The 12440-nt window shown below is 37.8% G+C and overlaps 2 protein-coding genes across 3 annotated transcripts; one reads left to right on the forward strand and one right to left on the reverse strand.

The window, feature by feature from the left end:
* The first annotated feature begins 46 nt into the window (after positions 1–46).
* Positions 47–7681, forward strand: rbbp8 (retinoblastoma binding protein 8). Of its 2 annotated transcripts, none has more exons than XM_062441918.1 (19): positions 47–136; positions 932–1088; positions 1295–1337; positions 1487–1582; positions 2025–2116; positions 2770–2842; positions 3150–3331; positions 3416–3514; positions 4109–4173; positions 4481–4548; positions 4784–5048; positions 5356–5518; positions 5698–5786; positions 6176–6287; positions 6395–6580; positions 6674–6719; positions 6821–6908; positions 7198–7339; positions 7434–7681. In XM_062441918.1, the coding sequence occupies exons 2-19, from the start codon at positions 989–991 to the stop codon at positions 7529–7531; spliced, it is 2007 nt and encodes a 668-aa protein (XP_062297902.1). In that variant the 5' UTR covers positions 47–136; positions 932–988; the 3' UTR covers positions 7532–7681. The 2 variants fall into 2 exon arrangements, with proteins under 2 accessions (XP_062297902.1, XP_062297903.1); XM_062441919.1 differs by having other exon boundaries at positions 4823–5048.
* A 122-nt stretch (positions 7682–7803) lies between these two features.
* LOC134002568 (transmembrane protein 241) lies at positions 7804–12206 on the reverse strand. The gene is made up of 15 exons (XM_062441920.1): positions 11993–12206; positions 11033–11079; positions 10770–10847; positions 10591–10672; positions 10384–10461; positions 10154–10179; positions 9847–9898; positions 9679–9727; positions 9404–9449; positions 9221–9256; positions 8999–9033; positions 8813–8882; positions 8491–8584; positions 8328–8392; positions 7804–7997 (listed from the first exon to the last, which is right to left on the reverse strand). Exons 1-15 carry the CDS (start codon positions 12062–12064, stop codon positions 7934–7936), a joined length of 894 nt encoding a protein of 297 aa, XP_062297904.1. The 5' UTR covers positions 12065–12206; the 3' UTR covers positions 7804–7933.
* Positions 12207–12440: the final 234 nt, after the last annotated feature.

The raw sequence follows: 12440 nt of genomic DNA on the forward strand, positions 1-12440 counted from the left end.
GAAGAAGACTTCCCAGCATGCCATTCGACGCGCGAATTTGTATTTTGTTGTGATGTTTGTTATCTGCTAACGCTACATTAACATGTCAACTATTTCATCCTTTATACATCTCTGCGTATTTCTTGGACTTGTTAGTGTAAGTCTTGTTAATTTTGAATCTATCTGACTAACTTTAGTTTGTGTTTAATGTAAAGTTGTTTTGTATTCAACCAGGCAAAGAATAACCAGTGTCACGGTCAAACGAGTGACCGTGTTAACTGGTGACTGTCAGTAGAGTAATATAACAACAATTTTACTTTCAGCAAAATACTTTAAGAAACGTGAATGTTTCTTATTGGTGACACCGTCGTGTTTTTAACAGCTGCCATCACTTCGTCGCACTCAGCTGAAAGTCACCAGTTAACACGGTCACTCATTAAACTGTAACACCGGCAGAACTTCCACTTACTTTAAAAAGGAGATGAATACTTAAAAAAAAACTCAGTGTTCACTTATAGAGATATGATACGTGATAGACACAAACTGGATATTTTGGTAGAAGAAAGTTAAACACACTGTCGCCGTTAATAGCCAAACAAATGTGAACTCAGGATGCCATTTTCTTCCCTAGGATGGCGAAGTCATGACCCACCCGTATCTGGCTCTGAGTAACTCGTTGCCTTCGATAGTTGGGTTGGTTCAGAGGGAGGGTGCGGCGGGTCATGACTTTGGCATCCTAGGAAAAAAAACATCACCATAAAGGTAGGAAAAGTTTGAAGGATATGAACCAGAATATTGTTACTGTTCACTATAGAAAAATACAGGTGTAGCTGGACTAACAATACTGAACGAAGGCTGAACTTGTAGCATAATGGAGTTATTGAGGGTCCAACGTGTGCATGCACTTAATCAGAAATAAACTGAAACATGGGATGTACCATATTTTTCACAGGTAGTGGGCAGATAATAGCAGGAATGTTATTGGCTGAGTTTTGGCAGTGAACTGAGGATGAGCAGCCCCATCCTGAGCAGCAGGACCCCCAAACCAGATGACCCCTTTGAGGATTTATGGAGGCAACTAGGAGAGTGTCATCAAAATACACTTCAAGGTAACAACAACATGGTGTACTGTTTCTGAGCTTAAATGTCCTTATTGGTCATAATGAATAAGCAGGTAAGAGTTCAGAGGGACCCTCAGACCGGATATTTATTATATATTAATATATAATTCTCAAATCCACTTTTTGCTATTAATGTTTTGTTTTTCAACACCTATCAGTATTGCATTTTTTTACTGTTTCTTTCTTTCTTTTAGAACTGGAGGAAAAAGTGAACAAGTTAAAAAAGGAGCGCTGTTTGTGAGTCTGCCGTGTTAATCTACTGTTTTAAAAGATAATAAAGAGATGAGTTTTTGATTAAGGTTTTAGCATGTTATTTGTGAATAGTGACATTTAGTCCCACGTCATCTCCATTAGTTGAACTGACATTGTTGTCTTTTTTTCTGCAGAGATGCACAGAGACTTGAGGTATATTACAATCGTAACCAGCAGCTGAAGGAGCAAAACAAAACCTTGGAGGATGCTGTCAGTCTTTTTGAGGAAAGGTAAATCCCTCAAAGACTAATAACATATCTTCTGCCTGTTATAGCCTGGTTCCAGCTTTTTTTGTTGTTAGTTGTAAGCACATTTGCTCTGTTGTTTCACTACAAATTGTAAGTTTAAAGTACAATTTACTGTAAAACACACACAGGTATTAGGCACTCTATCACTCAGGCATGATATAGTTTTCCACAGATGAGTGAATTCCAAGCAGTGTAAGGAATAGAAGTTGAATGATAAAGAAAAAAAAGTGCATTTGATTTATTCTATCCACCTAATGTGAGTATATGAGTAGAGAGACAGATGTGGGTTCTAGTTTTCTTGTTGGCTGATTGTTTGTTTTCTTGCTTTGTAAATTTGTGCTTATAACTGCATAACCTGAAAAAGGTTCTCATTTTAAATAGAAACTATATGTAAAATAAAGACAAACAACCACATTGTTTCCAGACTCCGAGTTGGAGAGTGTGACCGATGTTCCATCTTAGAGGAGAACTTGAAAAACAGCCAAGATCAGACTGAGCGCTTCATCACCAAACTGAGTGAGTTTGATCATTTTTCTTTTTAGTCCTACGATGCAAAGAGCTGTGGCTAAATTAGTATTTAGACTCTTAAATTTCAGTTTATTTTCAGTGTAGAATGAGTTTTTCCAGCTTCACCTTCATACGTGTATACAATCATACATTAGATTAAGTTCAAGTTTGGTAAAGATATTTATGGCCTATTCAGAATGAATTGCAATGTCCTTGGTAATAGCTTATCTTTTCATTTATTGCCATCATTGGGTCAATTTGAATTCTTCTGTCCAAACTCATGACATTGGAAAAAAAGTATGCACATCAGATGTTGGACCAAACAGGAGAAATCATGTACAATCTGCACACTGTTTTCTGCTCCCATATGTTCTTCAGTTTACTGTTGCTATAACATCTAATGCCATCAGCCTCTTGTGCGCTTCGTGTTTAGTGCTAATTAGCAAATGTGAGCTAAAACACTAAACTAAGATGTGAGCATGGTAAACATTCTACCTGATGAACATGGTGAGCATAATATTGTGATGTGTGTGTGTGTGTGTGTGTGTGTGTGTGTGTGTGTGTGTGTGTGTGTGTGTGTGTGTGTGTGTGTGTGTGTGTGTGTGTGTGTGTGTGTGTGTGTGTGTGTGTGTGTGTGTGTGTGAAATTTCTTTGCTGTGCAGAGCATGAAAGAAACAGCCTGGTGGATGAAAACAGAAAACTTCACGCTGAGCTGCAAAAGTTAAAGATGTCTTGGTAAGCTCTTCAGTGTATTAGCCATGTTTTATTCAGCTCTCTTTGACTTTGAATATTAAAATATATTTATTTAATTTTTTTGTTCTGTATAAGCTGCCTAAGACAACTACAATACCAAAGGTTTTGTGATCATAGTTTCTGTTCTGCTTTACTTGCCAGTCAGGTTTCAGGTGTCCTCCATACATTTGGAAGGAGAGTTTTTTTTATCTGTTAGTGAGTGTTTAAGCTGTGGTGTTCTGCAGCAAAATAAACATTCACGTCGAAGTTTCAGTTCCCAGTTGAACATCACAGGTGTTATTTTTATCAGCTCAGGACCTCAGCGGGCCTCATCCCCGGAACTGGAAGAGGGCATCATCCCAGACTCCCCAGTCCTGCCGAGCTCGCTGCCTGTAGCAAACAAACTGAAGAAGCGTAAAAATAGCGTCAAAACCAAACACGTTCGCTACGCAGAGATGCCTTTACGACAATCCAACAACTCACTCTTCAGTGGTCAGTTCTGCTAGTAAAATCCAAACCTTTTAATGCTCATTTCTGATCTGCTGAGTCTTTTAACTTGTGTTGTTCTTTCTCTAGATCTGAATAAGGGGCTGGGTGATAATGATGTAAAGAATCCTAGAAGAGCAGAAGTGCTTGTACCCAATACATGTGAATTGGACACCTCCCAGATTTTAGGTATGTCTTCAACCACCTTTTCTTAGATTATGTCACCATTTAAAATTAAGAAACATGAAGTCATGTGAAAACAGGAAGACTATACTTTTATAATTAGAAACAGCTTCTTTTTTTTTTTTTTTTTTTTGCATTTCCTTCCTTCCACGAGTCTGTCTGTACATCTCCTACTGCATCACCAGACAACATTTATCTACACACACACACACACACACACACACACACACACACACACACACACACACACACACACACACACACACACACACACACACACACACACACCATATCTGCCTAATTCACATGCGCAGAAAAGAGGCGTTCCTGTAAATGCACCCTGTTGAGTCAGATTCAACTGTGGTGTTAGATTAGGCTACCACTCTACTGGCAGGACTGATGATTGAAAATAAAATAAAATATAAACTACCTATTGATTATATTAGCCTCTTCTCTGCCCCTGCATCACAGATTGACTTGATAATAATTTCATAATTTTGGCCTGGGTATGGAAGTCAAACATTTTCAGCCATATGTTGCTAACCATGATCGTGTGTTGCAAGCTGCTGCAATTGCTTGAACAGATCTGTCTTGTTTCAGATGATGACATGGAAGAGGTGATAGCAGAAACATGTGGCCTTGAACTTATTAAACAGCCTTACATGGTAGGTAATCAGTGGAATGTAATCAGTGATTATAAATAATGTATTTGGTGCTGTAAGAGAAATTACAGTTGGTGGCAAACATACACATTTACTGTTGAAATTCTTCCACAGATTAGAGAGAAAATTGTTCAGAAAGGGTGATTTCATTGTTTGTAAAGGGAAGAAAATCCTAAAAATGTGCCTTATCTTTCAACTTCTCCTTTCATCCTTGTTTTCTAATAGAAAATCCACTGCGCACTGAATAGTTATTTTAAAACCGTTTATTTGGATTGTATCTATAATCTTTTAATATGTTTTCTCTTCTCAGAAAACTGAAAGAACTGCAGGTCAGCAAAGCAGCTCAAACTCTCCCTGGAAGTGTAATTTTCGTTTAAAGTAAGGACATCAACAGTTGGCAAACTCATCTTTAATATGTTGTTGCAGTACTGTGAGCAAGTACTGCCACCAAAGTCATACATTTTGAATTCTACAGTAGTGGTAAATAAAAACTTTGGCATATAAAAAAAAGACACTGGCAGCAATGCATGCCTCTGCTCTTCCCTCATTATTTTCATTGAATTTAGTTCTTACTTCATGTAATGAAACAAAACATCTGTTTCTTTGCATGAAGGCCTTACCGCTCCTCCACTATATCCACACTGATCCACAGTCCAGACTCGACCACCGAAAGGTCCCCATCTCTTCTCCCTCGTGTCAAACGGTTTTCAGAAGAGGTCTCCATTTGCAAAGCAAAGCGGAAGAAGGAGGAAGGTGAGCCAGAGGTGCGGGAGGAGGACAGACAGAAGGAAGACCAGCATGTAGAATCTGAACCAGTCCAAAGAACCTCTGCACCTTTAAGCAATCAAAGCTTCAAGAAGGAGTCATCTGGCTGCAAGGTTAGTTTTGTGTTCAAATCTGTCTCACTTCCTGCCAGCATGTCTGTTTAGAAAGGTGAACTGCAGCACTATTTTCAAATGTGAAGTGTCCTGGCTTCCAGTTAACCAAACTCCATCCACTAAAAAGAAATCTTTTGGCCCATACACCTGTAAAGAATGTTATTTTCCCCAGGACACTTGTGACATTCATGGAACACAGTGCTCCACACATGTGGCATTTTAGCTGTTAACTTACTTAACTTAGATGAATAGAACAAAATAAGAACTCAGTATGGTTATAAAATGTCATGCCTTTAACATTGAACAGATTCAGTCAGCACACAATGGGACTTCGAACGAAAGGCTAAATGTTTCCAGTGCAAGTCCTACTTTCAAGAAGCCAAACTGGAACGTTAAAGACCAAGCAAACCGGACAAGAAACCCTCTGCAGGGTCTGAACAAGTCAAACATACAACATGAAGCAGAAGATGGTAAGTTCTCTCATGTCTGATGGTCTCTGATTGAAGATGAAACTGATTTAAAATGTAAAGCATTTCCCACAAATGTGTTTAAGCCCCTTTTAAGACTTTTAACATAACTACATGTTGTACAGTTATAGATGTCTCCTTACAGTGCCTTCTTAATTGTGTCCCTCACTGTGCTTTTCCAGCTGAAAAGAAGCACAAAGTGGAGCCCATGTGGAGCATTGACCCTGCACTCGCCCTGTCCATGTATGACAGCGAGTGGAGAGGAGATGAGGTACAGTCACATGACCTGCTATACAGTTACAGACACTGTGTCCCTGATCAATATTTAAACGGTTTTGAGCTCCACTGTACTGACATAAAATGCATTATGGTATGAGTAGCCTTTCATTACATACATTTTGCTCAAATTTCAAGTGTTTGTAGTAGTTTCAGCTTGATAATTTGGAGGTTGACTGCTGTTCCTATTTGCTAATGGAAGCAAATAGGAACTGTATTTATGTAACTGTGAATTGATGTAATTGGCATAAACTGTTTATTTTTTTAAATCAATGTAAAAAATGTTTGATAAGTTATATCTTGTTGCTAATGTTCATCTGAATATATGTTTTTGGATATATTTATTACGTGGATTCTGTTACACCAGGCTTATCTGTGTTTTAGCAAAAGGAGGAACAACACACACACGGGGAATTAGCAGACACTGACTGCACTTGGGTCAGTCACAGCTTACTGCAGTGTCGGGCAGGAAACAGCCAGGACAGAGGAGACGGGGGTAAATATGACTTAAACATGTGATTGGTCGCTCAATTTGTATTAATTTTTTTATTGTCAGTATAAACCTCTTGATCCTGTAATTCATTCATGTGTTTGGTTTTCAAGGACTAGGCGAGAAGGCGAATGACAGTTTGGATCAAATGTTTGACACCACAGCTTACGGGGAGTACAAATCTTTCATCAATTCACACCCAGAGACCAAGCCTTGTGATCATGATGATGATGATGAGGAGGAGGAGCAAGAGGAAGAAGAAGAAGAAGAAAAGGAGGAAGAGGATGATGATGATGATGGTAGGCTTTTAGATACAAAGAAACTGTGTTTATCATAGTAATTTGATCAGCATGTAAATTGCTTTTTATTTTCCCCTCTTTAAAAAAAAAAAGATCATCCTGGCAGCACTCCAGGTCACAGTAAAGGGCACAAAGCAGGGTAAGAAACACTCCCTCACTATTACTGTCAGTGTGAGGATATATACTGTATTATACTGTATAACATCAACACATTCATAACTTGAAGTTTCTCCCTATTAGACACCCAACTTTTGCACATATGGTAGTAATACGCAAGAAAGATGAGAGAAGAAAACTGAAGGGCACTACCTGCAAGGAATGTGAAATAGTAAGTATTTAGTTTATTAAGCTGAATATGTAGAAGAAAAAGTATCTTTAAATATGCCTTAAAGGGCACTAGTCAGATTAGAGTTAGTCTTCGTCCAGGAAATCGGACCTTTCTGTTTTTTGGTCACTGCTTTATAAAAGTTGAAAAGGTAAAGTTAAAAATCTCTCTCTAGTCATCCAAGAAATCGTCATCCAGGTTGATATCTGTAGTGTCGATATCTTCCAGGTCAAGATTTTCCAGGTCTTAAGATGAATCCTATTTTAAGGATGTTGTTTTTTTTTCCTCTCAGTATTACGCTCATCTCCCAGAGGAGGAGAAAAAGAAGAAGCTGTCTGAATGCTCGAGGCACCGTTATCTTTATGTTCCTCCTTCCACTCCTGAAAATTTCTGGGAAGTTGGATTCCCATCAACTCAAACATGCATCGATAGAGGTAAATACAACAGAGGGCATTTTAAAATGCATGAAAAGACACAGAAATCATTGCAAGGTTTTGAACTCTGAGATCTATTATTCCTTCTTTGTAGGTTATATCAAGGAAGATAAGAATCCACAGTCACGCTCCCGCAGAAGACAACCTTTCAATGCCTTATTCTCCCCAAAGAGAAACAAGCAGGAGAACTAAAAAAGTATTTTTCTCTGTAAAGCTGCTTGTTTTATACACTGACAATGATGATTATTCATCAACTTTTCTTTCTGTCTGTATGTAGATTGCTTTGTTGTTTTTTGATGAGTAAGGATGCTTGAGACACATTGAATAAATAAAAAATAACTACATGTAAATGCTGATTGAGTTAATCATTTATAATGAACAGGACCTCATTAAATGGTGCAGTTCTTTCACATTTTAAAAGGAAATGGACCTGTGAGATTAAAGCATATCACAAAGACAATATGTACGTACAAGATAAGTTTATTTGGTCAGCTGATAAGAAATTACAAAAATGAAAAAATAAAGTGTATTTCCAAGAAAAAACTATCTCTTTAAGAAGTGCAAAGTAGGTTGATCTGCAGAGCTGCTCTTGTCTTACGACTGAGACTCTCTCTCAGAATACACCAGCAGGGCCTCTCCAACATGACTGATGACCACACTGCAACAGAATAATGAACAGAAACCACATCAGCTCTGTAGCTCTGATAGTGATCGGTGTAGTTCCAGCGTGTCCGCTGGTTTCAGGCCATCAAATGCAAGACATTGTAATAATTCCTGGGATTTCAAATTAAAACAAACTGCTCTCTAACTGAATTTCTTAACCACACATTGCCAATATTTATCTGATGCTGAGAAACAGCCCAGAAAATGGAGAACAAATTAAGATTTTATTGTTACAAAAATAAATAAAACCTTGTTAAATATTTATACACTCCAGCACCTCAAACAAAACTCATTGTGTGGGAACAAAGGCGGGTGAGGCACTTACCAAATAAGAGATGGTGCATTAATCTCTGTGTAGAAAATGAATGGAGAGAGAGACATGGCAGTAACCTGAGAAGAAATGTTAGAAGAATTGTCAGGCCCATTTCAAAAGACCATTTCATACAATATACAAAATAACTGCAATTAAAAGCAAATAAGAAAATCACCTTAGACAAGAAAATCCAGACTGCAAAGTGCTCGAGTGATAATCCGCTCTTTAGTTTGACTGTGGCCAACAGTAACAAAAACCCCAGCAAAGCACTGTGAAATAAGACATAATTTACTATAAGAGTGTGTTGGTGAGTTCAAACATTAAGGTGTTGTTAGTTAAGCTAGAACATGCAGGATATGCAGGCCTCCTCATGTTATAGTCATAAATCTCTCTTTGACATTCCACAAGGTTACACAGCTGTTCACCACAAAAATAGTCCTGCAGAGTCCTTTTTTTTCTTAAATAAAACTTGGATTGCTCAGATTTAAAGGATTCACCTGGCGCAGCATCCACAGTGAAATTGGTGGGACTGAAGGGAGGGAAACTCTAAGGCACCCATGAGGTCACCTGCAGAGAGGTAAAGATGAGTTTGTGTGAGGTGTACATGCACATATAACTTTCAATCTGTTAGAGATAATTCAATAAAGCTAAATCTCTATTATACTGCACAAGATCATTCTTACCTGTTGGGTGAGCAGCAACGGCCAGCAGCAGTACACTGATATTTAAGGAAGCGGGAAAATGATAGAATTAGTCATGTGAACAAACATTTACGATAGAGTGTGAACAGTTCCTTTAAAATATCTAAACATAAAAAAGCAATGTCTCCTCTATTCATGTGTCTATTGTCGGATGAGATTCAGCATCACTAGGGATTTATTCTATTCATTTCCATTTATTCTTACCTGAACAAGTAGTTAATGCAGTGCTGTTCGAGGTCACTACAACAAAAACATCACAAGTGTCTTCAGTGAAGCGTCACGCAGTGTGAAAATGTGTAGAAGTGAGAACAGGAACATGCTTTAATGTTCACTGTTTAGATGTTTTTTTTACTACCATTAAATGTGCATCACTGTTTTTAGGCTTACCTCAAATTATTGGATTTGTATTGGACTTGAAACACTCTGTATGCACCTGAAAAAAATCAAGAATATGCTCTTTGGTTTGTTGAATCACTTACAGACTCACACTGTTTTAACATTACACAAAAACATCCTGGTCTGGGTCTCAACTAACCTTACGTTACCATTTCACAATACATCTAAAGAAAAGAAACATTAACGTTGTTTATCTGAATGTTTTCTGTTTGTTTTTACAGCCACAGCTTCTTTAAAACTTAAAATCAATGAAAATCAAGACTTACCAACACAGACCAGATGACCAACAGCCCACAGGTAACCACTAAAGTCAACCTACACAGCAGACAAATATGTACACTGAATAGATTTATAGCAGCAAATGATCAAAAACACTGTTCAGAAACAAATCAATGAGAAATCAAATACAGCATTTGATGATGATGAATTATTACCTGAAGGTCATAGAGGGGGAGGTTGATGGCTGAGAGCAGCATGAGACCAATGCTACAAGAGGAAGAAGCACAATTAAATATGTAGTCTTATAACTGTCAAGAGAGGAAAAAGTCATCTTTGTGCTTTTCTTTTAATATATTGTTGCTTGTATTAGATCCACTGCTGATTTAATGGTTTTCTTTGACATCTACACCAAAAACATCAACATTAAGACTATTATTAAGGAAGTCTGCTCCTCTTATTTATTCCCTAGCATTCCCCTACCTGAAATCTTAATGTATTTGCCATATGAGAAAAAGCACCAACCTGATCAATTTCAGCCACTGCGTCTTCTGTTGTTAAAAAGAGAAACCAAAACACCATTTTAAAGCATTGCAAATTTCACAAAGTGCCATACTGTATATATCAGTGTTAGTTAAAGCTTGTACAACATAAAACTAGTCAAGGTGTTTGAGCAGAAACGTGGGTCTGCTTTCTTTTGCTTATCATGAATAAGATGAGGCAGTATATATATGTATGCCCATATTGACACTGACCTCTCTGTGGACGACTTTCCGGATTATTTGGCTCACAACATGAGAGGAGTTCTGAAGGGTGAAGAAGAGAGGAATGTCCTGGATGGAGAAGAAATCCATTAAAAAATCAGCCCATAAATGCAAGATGTATGAATGTAGAAACAAAGCAACAATCTGCTACAGTATTCATGATATTGTGTAACTGACATTAACTCTTATGTTACTTACTATTTGTGATAAGGCCCTGGAACCAGCATATATGTTTCCCACAAACAGGAGGGAGCCTGGAAGCCAGGAAAGAGCGGCTGATCTGAAACAGAGCGTTCAAACATATCAAACGAAGCTCTTCACAGGGCAGCAGAACGTGAATCCTACAGTCATATAAGAAATTAGAAAAAAAAAATTACCTGGTGATGCGGCTCATTTCCACCCATCCCAGCTTTCCAGAGAGGAGAAGCAGGGCGGCGCCGATAAACGTCTGCCATCTGAGCCAATATAGGTTTATGAGTGAACATACAGTAAGTTTTTATGTATACAATTAGCATTTTTTTCTTTCATTCATAGTACAGAAACATATGTATAATAATTAAAATACACAGTTCAATTCCCTTTTAATTTAATTCTACATGCTAATTCAGAAGAGTCGTCACATTTAAATCCAGTTACTCACCCTTGAAATAAGGTTGGATAGGTGAATTTCAACACTGACAAGACAAACTGAAAATAAAAAAGATACAATTTAGGTCATGAGCTTATCATAGGCAACTATTTTATGTCTGCAATAAATATATTATCAAAGAAAAAAAGAAGTATATGTACTTTGTTTTATTGGAGGTTGATACTGACTAAACCCATTGAACTTGAACCAGATTCTAAATAAAAGGTCAGTTAGATTAGGATATGTTTTTATTACTGATGAGAGTCAATCTTCCATTTGACATACATTCTTTATCACACGTTATGAATGAGCGTTTCAGCGAAATATCATTTTTACAACCTTGTTTCTTCTGCTTCATCTCCTGCAGTTGTTTTCTACTAAGATAAGAGTTGTGATAGTGCTGACTGTGCTGCTATGATGCCTCACGCCTGATCCGTAACAGCGATTTGAAAAGGCTCTTAAGGGTTACATTGCAATTTTCCAGATTTTTCAAAGATATAAGTCATGTTCTCTGCACTTTTTTTTCTTCTTACATCAAGAATCACTGTACTGACACAAACTGACCATGTGCCCTCATTTGATAAGATTTTGTCCCTGCTGGTCCTCCATATAATATGCTCTTGTTTTATTACAGGAAGTGTGTGAAACCCAGGACCAAAATACATTATATTCAGTCATAGTGTTACTTATGATGGAATTATAGAGAAAATAAATAATTCCCCTTGTTGCTGGGGACACCCCCTGCCACCACCCGCCCCACCCCCCTCTACTGAGAACCACTGCCCCTAACTTCTCTACACAGGGTAAATACAGGAACTGAAATGGAGTAACCTGCATTTTTAATGATTGTAAGCACAATAAAATGCTTATTAAATAAATTGCCATAAAAAGCCGCATTGTTTTTTTTTTATTCGGCTGAGAGAAAATCAGTTTTTCCACAAACAGTTATTTACAAATCTGCTATCCACTCACCTTATTGGTGAAATATGATACAACGAAAACGAAGCTAAAGGCGAGGCCAGTCACGTATCTTCTCCACTGCATGTTGACCTGCCGACACACTGCAGCGGGAACATGCTTCCTGCCTTACAAACACCGCATTTGCTACATAAGTAGCTTATTTCAAACTACAGACATTTCAAGATCGGAAACTTCCCTCAGAGTCCATATGACACGTCAAGACGTCGCGGGACAAAGATCGTCTATGCAGGGAGAGTTTTCACTGCCCCAAACCTGCGTCACGCCTTTGCTCATTTTCTGCAGGATTTTTTGGCATGAAAAAACTAATCTAGCAATATCCTTTGTGGTATGTTCTTCTGCTGTATTCGGAAAGTATTAAATATACACGAAAAAAAGAGGAAGTTCACTACTATCAAATATTTAATTAGACTAACATGAACTTCGGGATCTATATGGAGTC

The sequence above is a fragment of the Scomber scombrus genome, chromosome 20 (assembly GCF_963691925.1).
Source record: "Scomber scombrus chromosome 20, fScoSco1.1, whole genome shotgun sequence".
NCBI lineage: Eukaryota > Metazoa > Chordata > Actinopteri > Scombriformes > Scombridae > Scomber > Scomber scombrus.

Coding starts and splice junctions, on each gene's coding strand:
- rbbp8 (XM_062441918.1), top strand. CDS start 989: ATGAGCAGCCCCATCCTGAGCAGCAGGACCCCCAAACCAGATGACCCC. Junction 1,089..1,294: donor TCATCAAAATACACTTCAAG/GTAACAACAACA, acceptor TCTTTCTTTTAG/AACTGGAGGAAAAAGTGAAC. Junction 4,549..4,783: donor AAGTGTAATTTTCGTTTAAA/GTAAGGACATCA, acceptor CTTTGCATGAAG/GCCTTACCGCTCCTCCACTA.
- LOC134002568 (XM_062441920.1), bottom strand. CDS start 12,064: ATGCAGTGGAGAAGATACGTGACTGGCCTCGCCTTTAGCTTCGTTTTC. Junction 9,034..9,220: donor TGCATTAACTACTTGTTCAG/GTAAGAATAAAT, acceptor CTTAAATATCAG/TGTACTGCTGCTGGCCGTTG. Junction 8,393..8,490: donor TCTGGATTTTCTTGTCTAAG/GTGATTTTCTTA, acceptor ATTTCTTCTCAG/GTTACTGCCATGTCTCTCTC.